The 14,124-nt window shown below is 36.0% G+C and overlaps 1 protein-coding gene across 1 annotated transcript in view; it reads right to left on the reverse strand.

Annotated features, from left to right (window-relative positions):
* The window catches only part of sarm1 (sterile alpha and TIR motif containing 1), a 15,637-nt gene extending 4,637 nt beyond the window's left edge, over positions 1-11,000 (reverse strand). Inside the window, exons 1-7 of the mRNA XM_051665026.1 lie at positions 9,645-11,000; positions 7,426-8,044; positions 6,312-6,524; positions 5,551-5,642; positions 4,596-4,922; positions 1,700-1,889; positions 1,307-1,428 (exon numbers count right to left, since the gene is read on the reverse strand). Of these exons, the coding sequence (XP_051520986.1) occupies positions 1,307-1,428; positions 1,700-1,889; positions 4,596-4,922; positions 5,551-5,642; positions 6,312-6,524; positions 7,426-8,044; positions 9,645-10,099 (2,018 nt within the window). The 5' untranslated portion in view covers positions 10,100-11,000. The remainder of the gene's footprint in view (positions 1-1,306; positions 1,429-1,699; positions 1,890-4,595; positions 4,923-5,550; positions 5,643-6,311; positions 6,525-7,425; positions 8,045-9,644) is intronic.
* Between the last annotated feature and the right edge of the window lie 3,124 nt (positions 11,001-14,124).

Raw genomic sequence — 14,124 nt, forward strand, 5'->3', positions numbered from 1 at the left:
GTGCTGCTGACTGAAGTTTTCAGATAGTCCCTTACCACACCCTCCAGTTTTTGCACGTTTTAGCACAATGTGAGAACTTTTTAGACAGTCCCTTACCCATCATAGGCACAATTTCCAAGGAATATCAAGGTTAATTTAATGATCTTGAATGATTTTGAGGTGACGCCATTGGACCAGCATAAATACAGGACAAACCGCACCCCGTATTTATTCAATGCTTTCATGTTGGTATGTAGTGCCCTTTTTACGCCATAGTTCTGCGTGTTCTTCACAAACAATTCAACCTTTCTTTCATTAGTCCACAAAACCATTTACCAGTAGCATTGTGGAGTGTCAAGGTAGTCTTTGGCAAATTTCTGGCATGCAGCAATGTTTTTGTTGGAAAGGAGTCCTGCCATGGACACCACAAAGGAAGCCGCCTGTTTAACATTTTCTGTATAGTAGATTCATGAACAGAAATGTTAACCAGTTCCAATGATTCCTTCAATCTTTAGCTGTCACTCTAGGGTTCTTTGCATCTCATTGAACATTCTGCAATGTGCCCTTTGAGTCTTCTTGGCTGGACAGCCACTTCTAGGGAGAGTAGCCACAGTACTATATCATCTCCATTTATAGACTATTTGTCTAAATTGGACAGATGAATATCTAAGCTCTCCAAGATAACTTTATAACCCTTTCCAACTTTATGCAAAGCAACAATTCTTGATCGTAGGTCTTCTGAAATCTCTTTTTTGTAAGGCATGGTCCACATCAGCAGATGCTTCTTGTGAATAGCAAGCTCAAAATGTTTGAGTGCTTTTTATAAGTGAAAGTAGCTATAATCCACACCTTCAATCTCGTTTCATTAATTGGATTCCAAGTTTGCCATCTGACACTAATTAGCTTTTTCTTTTTTTTTTTCATTTTTAGCCTAGGGATTCACTTTCCACAGTACTTAATGGACGTGTTCAATAAAGACATGAAAGATTATAAGTTTTTGTGTGTTGTTAGCTTAAGCACATTGTGCTTTGTCTATACTTGTGACTTTAATGAAGATCACATTTTATGAGCAATAAATGCAGAAAACCAACTAATTCCAAAATGTTCACATACTTTTCCTTGCCACTGTGTCCTGTTTCACTTTGAAATATGTGCGATAATAGAAGTTAAACTATTGGATCAGATTCTGGTGAAGATGTACAGTTTTAAATAAAGCTGGTTCCTGAGAAAGCATAAACTAGATTAGAAACAAAATAGCTATATATTGTAAAGCATAGTGTTGCTGACTTGGCACCAACATGTTTAGTCAGGCAGAGTGTTGACTCACTTAATGCCATTAAATTTGAGAATGGTGCTCATATCCTCAGGCAGAGAGGCCGGATCGGGCCAAATGAAGTTATCAGTGACAGGGATGATGTTCTTCTTTCCATTTAAAGCAGTGACAATCTCCTGCAGATAGCACAAATTAAAATGTTTAGCTTTGCATGTCAAATTAACAGTATTAATACATATAATTACATTATTAAAGGTGTTGGCAGAAGGACGTTTTTGCTTGTTTTGAGAGAAAAAATTGGATTCTCTTGAAGAGATTCAGGTAATGAACTCCATGACAGTGAATTGTCCAATCAAATTGCAGCATTTGTACAATCACCTAAACATTGATCAGAATAAAGAGGCCATTTCTAAGTGCAGCTTGATTAAGGGGATTTATGTTTCTGACCTTATGTACCCAGTCCTTCATGGCAACATCCCCCATGCATTTGTCCAGTGCATTGGCTGAAAGCACTAAGATGAAGTTGCGTGCACGCTGCACGCTCGTGATCAGCTTCTCTTCAAACCTGCCAGCCTCTAGCTTCTCCACATCGATGAAGACACTGAAACCACGTAATTGTAGATGCACCTTTAGCAGGCTGCAGAGAAAGAGAACAGATAACACTGGGTCAGGAACTTTTGTTTTCTGCATGGGTTAATGGGTTCTGCATTGGTCCACACATGCCACTGAAGCATTCAAACTCACATCTTTCACTTTAATTTAGTAAGGAATAATGTACTTTCAGCCCAGTCATTATTGCAAAATAAACCCTGACAGATTATTCAGGTACCTGACAGGCAACAGAGAGCCAAATGTACATTATCCCGCTCATTACACGGCTACTCATGACATATGAACCTAAAATGGTACCACTTTACAATAAGGTTCTATTTGTTAGCAGTAGTTAACAACACTAGGTAACATGAACAAACAATGAACAATACTTTTACAGCATTTATAGAGAGATAGTTCAAGGAAAATTCTCTCATCATTTACTCACCCTCATGTCATCCCAGTTGTGTATGACTTTCTTTCTTCTGCTGAACACAAATTAAGATTTTTAGAAGAATACCTTTGCTCTGTAGGTCCTTTCAATGCAAGTGAATGGTGACCAGATCTTTAAAGCTCCAAAAATCACAAAGGCAGCATAAAAGTAATCCATAAGACCCAAGCGATACGATAGGTGCGGGTGAGAAAGTGAAAGTGTAGATTTATAGTAAAAAAGGATTGAAATATTGATCTGTTTCTCACCTTAAGTGACTGCATTGCTTCAGAAGACATACACTGGCAGCCAAAAGTTTGGAATAATGTACAGATTTTGCTCTTATGGAAAGAAATTGTTACTTTTATTCAGCAAAGTGGCATTCAACAGATCACAATGTATAATCAGGACATTAATAACATGAAAAATTACTATTATAATTTGAAAAAAATGCTCAGAACTTAAACTACTTCAAAGAGTTCTCATCAAAAAACATCCTCCATGTGCAGCAATGACAGCTTTGCAGATCCTTGGCATTCTAGCTGTCAGTTTGTCCAGATACTCAGGTGACATTTCACCCCACGCTTCCTGTAGCACTTGCCATAGATGTGGCTGTCTTGTCGGGCACTTCTCAGGCAACTTACAGTCTAGCTGATCCAACAAATGCTCAATGGGGTTAAGATCCATAACACTCTTTTCCAATTATCTGTTGTCCAGTGTCTGTGTTTCTTTGCCCACTCTAACCTTTTCTTTTTGTTTTTCTGTTTCAAAAGTGGCTTTTTCTTTGCAATTCTTCCCATAAGGCCTGTACCCCTGAGTCTTCTCTTTACTGTTGTACATGAAACTGGTGTTGAGGGGGTAGAATTCAATGAAGATGTCAGCTGAGGACATGTGAGGCATCTATTTCTCAAACTAGAGACACTGATGTAATTATCCTTTTGTTTAGTTGTACATCTGGCCTCCCACATCTCTTTCTGTCCTTGTTAGAGCCAGTTGTCCTTTGTCTTTGAAGACTGTAGTGTACACCTTTGTATGAAATCTTAAGTTTTTTGGAAATTTCAAGCATTGTATAGCCTTCATTCATCAAAACAATGATTGACTGACCAGTTTCTAGAGAAAGCTGTTTCTTGTTTGCCATTTTGGACCTAAAATTGACCTTAAGACATGCCAGTCTATTGCATACTGTGGCAACTCAAAAACAAAGACAATATTAAGCTTCATTTAATGAACCAAGTAGCTTTGGTTTTTGTTATAATGGCAAGTGATTTTCTAGTACCATATTACCAATTTAGCATGATTACTCAAGGATAAGGTGTTGGAGTGATGGCTGCTGGAAATGGGGCCTGTCTAGATTTGATCAAAAATGACTTTTTTCAAATAGTGATGGTGATGTTTTGTACATCAGTAATGTCCTGACTATACTTTATGATCAGCTGAATGTCACTTTGATGAATTAAAGTACCAATTTCCCTCCAAAACAGCAAAATCTGTAAATTATTCCAAACTATTAGCCGTCAGTGTATATTAAACCACTGGTGTCATATGCATTACTTTTATGCTGCCTTTATGTGATTTTTGAAGCTTAAAAGTTCTGGCCACCATTCACTTGCAGAGCTGAGATATTCTTCTAAAAATCTTTGTTTGTGTTCAGCAGATGAAAGAAAGTCATACACATCTGGGATGGCATGAGGAAGATTAAATGATGAGAGAATTTGAATTCTTGGGTTTACTATCCCTTTAATATAGTAATACACTTTTAAAATCGAATGTTGTATATGTTAACATTAGTTAATGCATTATGAACTAACAATGAATAACTGTGTTTTCATTATTAACTAGCATTAACAAAGATTAATAAATGCTGTAAAAAAAAATATCGCTCATTGTTAGTTCATGATACCTAATGCATTAACTAATGTTAACAAATGAAACCTTACTGTAAAGTGTTACCCCTAAAATTCAGATTTAAAATTTTATTATGTGAGAATTCGAGACAGCGGAGGGCTATGAGACACCAGCACAATATAGGAGATTGGTTGCAAGTCCAATAAACATTTTAGCGGCCATTATACAAAAATATTTTACCATAATTGACCAATCAGAATCAAATATTTCAGTGAGCCATGTAATGATGGTTGAATGTTAGAAAGGTTTCCTGTCTGCACACAGAAACAGTTGTAGACTTTAAAATACAGTCAAGTCAGACATTCGAGTACAAATCTTTACACTGACATTAAAGTAGGACATGGGCAACCCAGTACAGGAATTATTGTAAAGTTAATTATAATATCTGGATGAAAGCCATGCCATGTGTAGTCTAACCTGGCAAGCTGTGACCCAGTGGTGCGACGGTAGCTGATGAATACATCAGGACCAGCAGGCTGGGAGTCAGTTAAGCAGGGTTTAGCAGGATGGCAGGTGGCAGAGAGAATCTTGGCACGATGGATGCCATTCTCTATGTGGCAGTCCAACTGCAGCTGTTGGTCTGTAATATGGGCGATATTTTTCCGATCAACACCTGACTGAACCAGGCCATAGGTGTACTGAAGGAATCGTGGGTCTATGTCCGCCAGTAAGTCTGCCAAGTTATTAGGGTCACATGTGGAGTAGTTGGCGTAGGTCTTCAGTACACGCAGGTCTCTTAGAAACCTACACAGAATTGCTACAGTTTACAATAATATATTGCTTAGTGAAATTGGAAAACTGTTACAATAATGTAACAAAAATCACTTGGTAACACTTTAAGGTTCCATTTGCTAACAAAATTAGTTAACATGAACTAACAATGAATGTTAATTTCAACATTTACTAATACATTTTTTAAATCAAAAGTTGTATATGTTAACATTAGTTAATACATTAAGATTAATAAATGCTGTAAAATATATATTGTTCATTGTTTGTTCTTGATACCTAATGCATTAACTAATGTAAACAAATAGAACCTTATTGTAAAGTGCTACCAATCACTTTTATGTAAATGTGTTTAAATATTTTTTTTAAATTCTGTCATTTACTCACCCTCATGTTGTTCCAAACCTGTATGACTTCTTTGAAACACAAAAAGGAGATGTATCTCACTTTCTCTCACTTTTGCAACTCTTTATTCCATACAATGAAATTGAATGGTGGCTGAGGCTAACATTCTGCCTAACATCTCTATTTGTGTTCCACAGAACAAAAGAAAGACATACGAGTTTGGAATGACACAAGGGTCAGTAAATGGTGAACTATCCATTAAAACAAAGATTTTTTTTAAACAATTGATAATACTGACCTCTTGCGAGTGAGCCCAGAATTCATGCCCAGATCATGGATCAGATCTTGTTCTGTAATAGTAAGCAGTAGATCTCCATCCACCTGCAGCTCCTGAGACACACAGTGCACAAAAACATGATCAAGTCTGTACTCAACAGCTACACTAAAAACTACACATATGCCCACAAGACTACTACTGTCAACAAACAACAAACAAGACAGAATATAGGCCTTGCCTATAACTGTATCTAATAGACCTTAGTCATCTTAGTCACCATATTTAACTTAACCTGAACGAAAACAAGGCTGTGAGGGATAAACGTACAGTCTGTTTAATAGCTTATATTGTCTGAAAGGGATAGTTAACCAAAACATGAAAATTCTGTCATCACAGAAGACAGACATATGGGTTTGGAACAACATAAGGTTAAGTAAATGATGACAGAATGGTAAACTATCCCTTTTTTTTTTTTTTAATTTGGAATGCCCAATTCCCAATGTGCTATTAAGTCCTTGTGGTCGCGTAGTGATTCGCCTCAGTCTGGGTGGCAGAGGACAAATCCCGGTTGCCTCCGCGTCTGAGACCGTCAACCCACGCATCTTATCACGTGGCTTGTTGTTTCACAACCCATGTTTTCTGTCTACTGGAAATCTTTAGAAAGTCATTTTCGTAATAATACTGAAGTAGCAGACAGCGGCAGTGGGACTGAGTAAGGGAAATATGGTATTATACCCGGCACCTTTATCTTGTTCAGCAGGAAATGGGAGCTGTGTACAAACCTGAAACTGATCACTGAATGCACTGAAGCCAATCTGCTGCAGCCAGGTCTGTACCTCTCCACTCTTCCAGTTGGGTACAGATGAAAGGATACGACGCGGGACATCCTCGCCCATCATCGTGAGGGCCCGCTTAGCCAGAGAGCAAACTGTGCCATTACTGGAGTACATGACAATTCTCTTAAGACTCTGAACAGCCCCAATCTCCTGAAATATCTGAGTACAAAAATCCAGGAAAAAAATATACAGACTGAATATAAAATTGAAATTCGAGAGAAAGTTCACCCCAAAATTACAATTCTATAACTTTAACTCAACCTCATATCATTACAAACCCATTTGACTTTCTTTCTTCCATAGAACGCAAAAGGAGAAATGTTGAGGAAAGTACTGGCCACTCTTTTCCATATAAGGAAAGTGAATGGATACCTATGCCGTCGAGCACCAAAATGACAAAAATAGCACCAGAAAAGTTTCATAAAAGTAGTCCATGCGAATCATGCACTATATTCCAAGTGCTGAGGAGCTAAAATTGTATTCATCTGTAACATTTTACAATAAGGTTCCATTCATTAACATTAGTTAATGCATTAGGTATCATGAACTAACAGTTAACAATATATTTTTTACAGGCTTTATTTAATTTTTGTTAATGTTAGTTCATAAAAATTACAATTGTTTATTGTTAGTTCATGTTAGTTCATAGTGCATTAACTAATGTTAACATCTACAACTTTCGATTTAAACATGTGTTACTATAAACTGAAATTAACATGAACCAAGATTAATAAATGCTGTAAAAGTATTTTTCATTGTTAGTTCACATTAACAAATGTTAACTAATGTTAACAAATTAACCTTATTGTAAAGTGTTACCAATTTGTTCTTTCATTAAAAGTGACGAGTACTTTCTTTTACATTTCTCGTTTTGTGTTCCACAGAAGAAAGAAGGTCATACAGGTTTGGAACAACATGAAAGTGAGTAAATGATGAAAGAATTTTTTTTTTTTTTTTAATGAACTACTCCTGCAATTCATCTATATGGAACTAGATCTGTACAATTGCCATGTCCTTACATGCTGTCTTTGAAGTGAACTGAATATAGTGTTTGCCTGACCTTGGTATTACGTTGACGGGATTTTATACTAGTCTCCACGCACAGGTAGAATGCTGCAATGCATTTCCCCTCGAGCCGTGTGCCATCCAGCAGAGGCAGCAAGTGTTGCAGATCTGCAGCTGTGCGGCCCTGCATACTGTCTGCGCTATCCAAAAGGTTGCGTGCAAACTCATCAGGGTCTAACGAGGCGATGAAGGGCTCCACCAGCTCCAGCGTGCCAGACTTCACCACCTCTTTCTCAATCTCCCTGTTAGCTGCCAGCACAGCCACAGCCAGACAGGCATAGAAACGGATCAGTTCGTCCTCTTTGGAGAAAGCCAGAGGGAACAGCCAATCGGCCGCCTGTTTTTCGATCATCAGCCTTTGACACTGATGCCCACCATACATAGCGCAGTTAGCCAGTGCCACAGCGCAGTGGCGTAGTACAGTTGGGTCTGTTCCACGGCACCAATACAGCAGAGCATCCAGTGCTCCGTGAGTGATGAGCTGGGCAGATGTCTCCTCTGTGTGTTTAAACATGTGCTCGAGGATACCCGACACGCTTCGTGCCAGCTGGGCATCCTCCTGCTCACGGGTGAGGTTCAGTATGACACCGAGTCCCATGCGTGCCACATAGTCCCTGCAGAGAATTACAAAGAGAAGCATTTAAAATAGCAATTGGGATATGTGTAGATGCTTATAAAACAAACATAATACAGTAGCCCCAAAATTTATTTTGGACACTTAAGCCACATTTAAAATTGATGGATTTAATTTATATTAGACAGGAAAATGTCAAACCAAGGAGCATCTTACTGCTGAGCAACTGGTCCCATGGTCATTTTTAGTGGATGTATGAAGTCAGTGCCTAATTCATGCAGGTACCCCAGCAAAGTAAGCACAAGAGTGGTTCATAACATGTTCAAGTATTGTTTGACAACCAGAAAGTGTACTATTTCAAAACAAAACCAAACATTTATTTTGTGAAATATTTTCAAAATTGTGATTGTGCAGAATTTATTATAAATGCCAGTTTGTTTGATATTTTGTATTCTAATGCAATGCAGTTCAGATACATTTAAAGTGTCACTAAAGTGTTCTTTTTGGGACACTGTACATAAGGGTGTTTCTTCCATTTCTGCCAATTTCATGTCCCAGGGTTTATTTTTTTACTAAAACGAACCGATTTCTACTTTGTGTTATATGAAGGTCTCATTAAAACTGTCATTTGAAACTCTTTACCAGGCCATCATTTATTTTGTTACTTTTCAAACACTTTGTATGTACAGATTTAACTCTTTTAGCCTTGTCCCAGACCCAGACTTTCAATATTAGACTGAAAATCCATTATTTAAAAAAAAAAAAAAAAAAAAAATATATATATATATATATATATATATATATATATATATATATATATATATATATATATATATTACATGTTTAAAACTATGATAATCTAAACAAACCATTTAAATATTTACTGTGAGAAAATGATTTCTTAAAAAATCACTGGATTTCTTTCCAAAATTACGACAGTCCCACAGTTGTGGTGTCATTTCCACCCCACCAAACAATTTTGACCCTTTTTTTTTTTTAAGGTAGTGTACTAAAGTGCCAGTAAAATGAATGGTTGAAATTAAATATGAGACGAGTGATTTTAAGAAAACAAAGAAAATTCAAAGTAAATATCCCTTGTGAGCGGAGTATTATTATTATTTATAATACAAATATTATTTTATTGTCTGTATTCAGGAAACATAAAATGTTAGCTATGAAATTAGCCTTAGCAAGACTTTTACAAATTTCAAAAACGCTAAAAATGTAATTTCCAAACGCTTTCTAAAAGTCACAGTGCTAAAAGTGCACAAAGTTAAAGCTGAAGTATGCAATTTCTGCACTAGTGCCACCCAATGAAATTGCAAAAATAAACAATGTTTTCGAAACAGCTTTTTGAATACCTGCCGTTGGTCAAACAAAGAGATAGTCCCGCCTCCAACTCACGTCATTGGTTGAGTAATTTTTGGTGGGCGGAGTCTAAACAGGTCTCTCAAAACAAACAGGATTTTTCAAAGCGCAACAGGGACACTTTGTTTACAGGTTTTAAGAAAATTAACCTTAAAATGGCTTACTTCTAGTTGTCTCTGCATATTAAGCTGGGAAAGGATAACCACGTGAAAAGGTTACATACTTCAGCTTTAAATAGCGTACTTCATTACTAAGGACAAGCTGTTCCTTACCTGTTTTCTGAGACCAAAATCTGCTCAAGGAGCTTGGCAGACTCATAGGTAATTTCTACAGCAGGTGTCTGAAGCAACTGCAAGAGTAACTCTAGACCTCCATCCAACCGGATTCTGATGCAGATCTCCTCTGCGACCTGTCGGCCCACCGTGGGAAGCACCCAAGCCTCTTCAACCAGCTGGAAAGTTTCGGCAATGGCCCGGCGGGTCTCATCCAGATCTCCAGTATCTTTAGAAGACTTTAGTGTTTTGATTGCGGAGCGCAGCGCAGGGAGAGAGCCGTCCAACACGATCTGGACGTCGGTGCTGATGCCTGGAGAGACGGCCTTAGGGTCAGAGACCGTCCTCCGGGGGTGCAACCGACTGACATATTCAGGAACCGAGAGTCTTTCTGAGCTAAACATGGAGAAATAACGGCAGATCTTGCTGAGGTAAAAGACAATGGATAAAAACATCTACCAGCTGTTTCTTAAAGAAACAGGTGCTGCAGTGTCCTTGTGAGGATTATTTTATTGAGCACACAACAACAGTTCTGGCGTTTCTTTGTATTTTTTATTCCTTTGCTTCAAATATGACAAAGAAACAATTATAGGCCTGTTGTTTCCTTATATTTACGGTTAAACGACATTAACCGGTTGTGTTGCTGTGCACCGCCGTCAGCGAATTAGGTTTTGGCAGACAAAGACAAATATTTCCAGTTTCCTTTTGTCACCCTCGGAGAGATTTTGGGTGAAGCCCGCGAAAGCGTAGGTAAAGCGATGTTTGTTGAGCAATATGACGCCTTTATATTAGTAAATATTAGTAAATAAATGGCAAATTTCCTGATAAATGCATCGCATCCTCAAGCATCCTCGCCTTCTGATAGAAGACCCGCCCAGTGAATCACTGACTCACCCTCAGCATCACAGTGGTACTTGAGTTTACTGCTTAGCTCCCTCTGGTGGTGTAAGATGATAATGCAACATGTCACCTTGTATGAAAAATTTTAATCTGCAAAAATACAATTGACAGTAAAAAATAAAAATTAAGAGTTATAAATACTACAATATAAGTTATCTTAATTTGGTATTAGTCTCCAGTGACAAACTGTGATGTAATGTAATTAACATATTAGATTGCATAATATATATTAGGGTACAACAGGCCTAAAGGCACATCTTAAAGGAAAATTTGCTTTTTTTCTGGTTTGAAAGTATACACATTTATTTGTATTGAATTATTGAAGTTATGCAACATTATAAAAATTTTGTAAAAAGAAATAAAAATGGAAGGCTGTTTTGATTAAAATTCATTTTCTTACAAAAAGATGGCAAGGGAGCCTTTTTACCCACAACGCAGGGTAAAAGGGCCTCACATTTGGGGTAAAAGGTGCCCAGGGGGTTTACATTTACATTTACATTTATTCATTTGGCAGACGCTTTTATCCAAAGCAACTTACAAAAGAGGAATACATTTTAAGCGAATCATCTTAAGGAGACAGTGGTACGAAAAGTGCCATATTACAAAGTTTCACTAGCATCAGAATAGTAGTATTCAAGGATTTACAATTATCACAGTTAGTGATATTATGTAAATACAGTAACAATGGTTATAGGACAAAATTTGTCAACTTAGGCAAAAACATCTGAGACAGCAAGATGCTCTTTTGAGTAACAAATGAAGACAATGTGTATTTAAAACTAGAGGTAGACCAATATATTGATTAATCAGTGCCGATATTTTTATTTTATTTTTTTATTTTTATTTTTTTTACTATCAGTTATCTGCAAAAATCTATGTAGATAGTTGCCGATAGTTTTTTCAAAATATGAGTCCCCGGTGTGCTTCAGGCTTTATACTTAAAAGTCCCACGTTATGCACCAAATATTCATTTTTTTCTGGTTATTCTTGGATTTGGTTGAACAAAAAAAAAAAACTGCATCTGGGATTGTATTCATTTTGGACTCTTTGTATATAGTAAATACAATAACATACACTACCGGTCAAAAGTTTTGAAACACTTGACTGAAATGATTCTCATGATCTTAAAAATCTTTTGATCTGAAGGTGTATCCTTAAATGATTGAAATTAGTTTTGTAGACAAAAATATATTTGTGCCACCATATTAATTTATTTCATTATAAATCTAAAATGTAATTAAAAAAAAAAAAGTATTTGAAATGGGCCAATAAGTGCCCAACATAGATGGGAACTCCTTCAATACTGTTTAAAAAGCATCCCAGGGTGATACCTCAAGAATTTGGTTGAGAAAATGTCAAGAGTACATGTCTGAAAATTCTAGGTAAAGGGTGACTACTTTGAAGATGCTAAAATATAACACAGTTTTGATTTATTTTGGATTTTGTTTAGTCACAACATAATTCCCATAGTTCCATTTATCTTATTCCATAGTTTTAATGACTTTAATATTATTCTAAAATGTGGAAAAAATTATAATAAAGAATGAGTAAGTGTTTCAAAACTTTTGACCGGTAGTGTATAAAGATAGTAAATCCATAGAAAGAAAGAATATATATATATATATATATATATATATATATATATATATATATATATATATATTATATTTTTTTTTACATTTTATATATATATTTTTACATTTTATATATTGATTTAAAAAAATATCTGTCGATTAATGGTTTAGCTGCCTTTCCCACCACCTTAGTTATCAGTATCGGCAAAATCCACTATCGGTCAGCCTCTATTCAAAACAACCACTTCACAAAAGTGTTAACAATTTCCCGTTAATTTCAATCGCATTTGGCATTTCATAACATCTCAAGTGTCTATAAACAAATTAATCTCCATTGTGATTGGATCAGTCAATGTGAGCCCACTTTGTACATTTTTCATAACAAATCTATTCGCCCCACTTAAAAAAACAATGTGTTTTATGGGGGCCTTTAGCCCCTGCAACAGAGGGAGTTTTACCCCAAAGACCATCCTTTCACTTATTCACTTGGACATTTATTAAAAAACCTTTGATTTAATCACCTTAAACAAATCTGAAAATGACAAATAAGTATTTTGTCAAAAATAAATGTGATAATTTAAGGGATTTACATTAGCATCATACATTTTCAACATTATTAAATATTAGATCAAATGACCTCATAATCAAACTTTAGACATTGTACACAATGATCTCATGGATCAGGAATATTTTGCACTATATAGTGACAAACGGGTGTTAAGGAAAGTACTGTAGTAGTTTTTGTTGCTGCTTAGTGTTTTGTGAGAAAATAAAATCTAAAATTTAGCCCCGTTGTACCCTATGTATTTGAAATATTGCCTAAAACTGTTTGTTTAACAGTTTTAACAATAACTTTATTCATTGTATTTTGGCAAAGAAGTATGGTTACCATTGGTATATAATATTTGTAATGGAGGCAACACATTAGAAAAGGATGAAAAAACTTATAACAAATGTGAAACATTACCGCACTGTGTACAATAAGTAAGGAATAATATATATAATACAGGCAGCATACATAAATCAATTAAATAAGGACAGTGAGTGATAAAGAATGGTCACATTTGAGGGCAGGAAAGTTGTTTCAGTTGGTGTTCTTATCCTACGTGTTTATGAATCTGTTAATAATTAACTTTTCACAGAGGTCAACAGGATTATTTGTGACAAGAGCTCTTACGCAATGCACTTCCATATGAGCCTGAAAAAGAATGTCTTGTTGGACTTTGTATACAGAATACACTCACTGAGCACTCACTTATTCATGCGATAATCTAATCAGCCAATCATGTGGCAGCAGTGCAATGTATAAAATAATATACGGGTCAGGAGCTAATGAGTTAATGTTCACATCAACCATCAGAATGGGGGGGAAATTGTGATCGCAGTGATTTCGACCGTGGTGTGATTGTTAGTGCCAGATGGGCTAGTTTGAGTATTTCTGCGAATGGGCTACAACAGCAGAAGACCGTGTCAGGCACTTTATTAGGACCATAGTGTTGATAATAAAGAGTTTAGTGAGGGTATATCCTACACTTTGAAAGTTGTAAACAAGTGTTATTTGTTGTTTAATACTTTTACATTGATCACCCAGATGTGCAATACTACATTGGTGAAATTAGGGATTGCTATAACTTTACTGTCATTTAAATGTGTGGCATAGTATTTATTACCACAGAAAAATAATTTACACTCATCCCTCCTTTTCTTAAAAACAAAAAAAAAAAAAGCAAAAATAGAGGTTACAATGAGGCACTTACAATGGACATGAATGATGCCAAATTTTGGAGGGTTTAAAGGCAGAAATGTTAAACTTATCATTTTATAAAAGCACTTACATTAATTCTTCTATTAAAACTCATGTATTATTTGAGCTGTAGAGTTGTTTAAATCGTCGTTTTTACAGTCGTTTTCAGGTTTACAGTATTACGTGGTCATGGCAACCAAGATTTGATCACACTAAAATCATGTTAACACACATATTGTTTACGTCTTGTGGCTATACTTTT

Source organism: Myxocyprinus asiaticus, chromosome 31 (genome assembly GCF_019703515.2).
Source record: "Myxocyprinus asiaticus isolate MX2 ecotype Aquarium Trade chromosome 31, UBuf_Myxa_2, whole genome shotgun sequence".
Classification (NCBI taxonomy): domain Eukaryota; kingdom Metazoa; phylum Chordata; class Actinopteri; order Cypriniformes; family Catostomidae; genus Myxocyprinus; species Myxocyprinus asiaticus.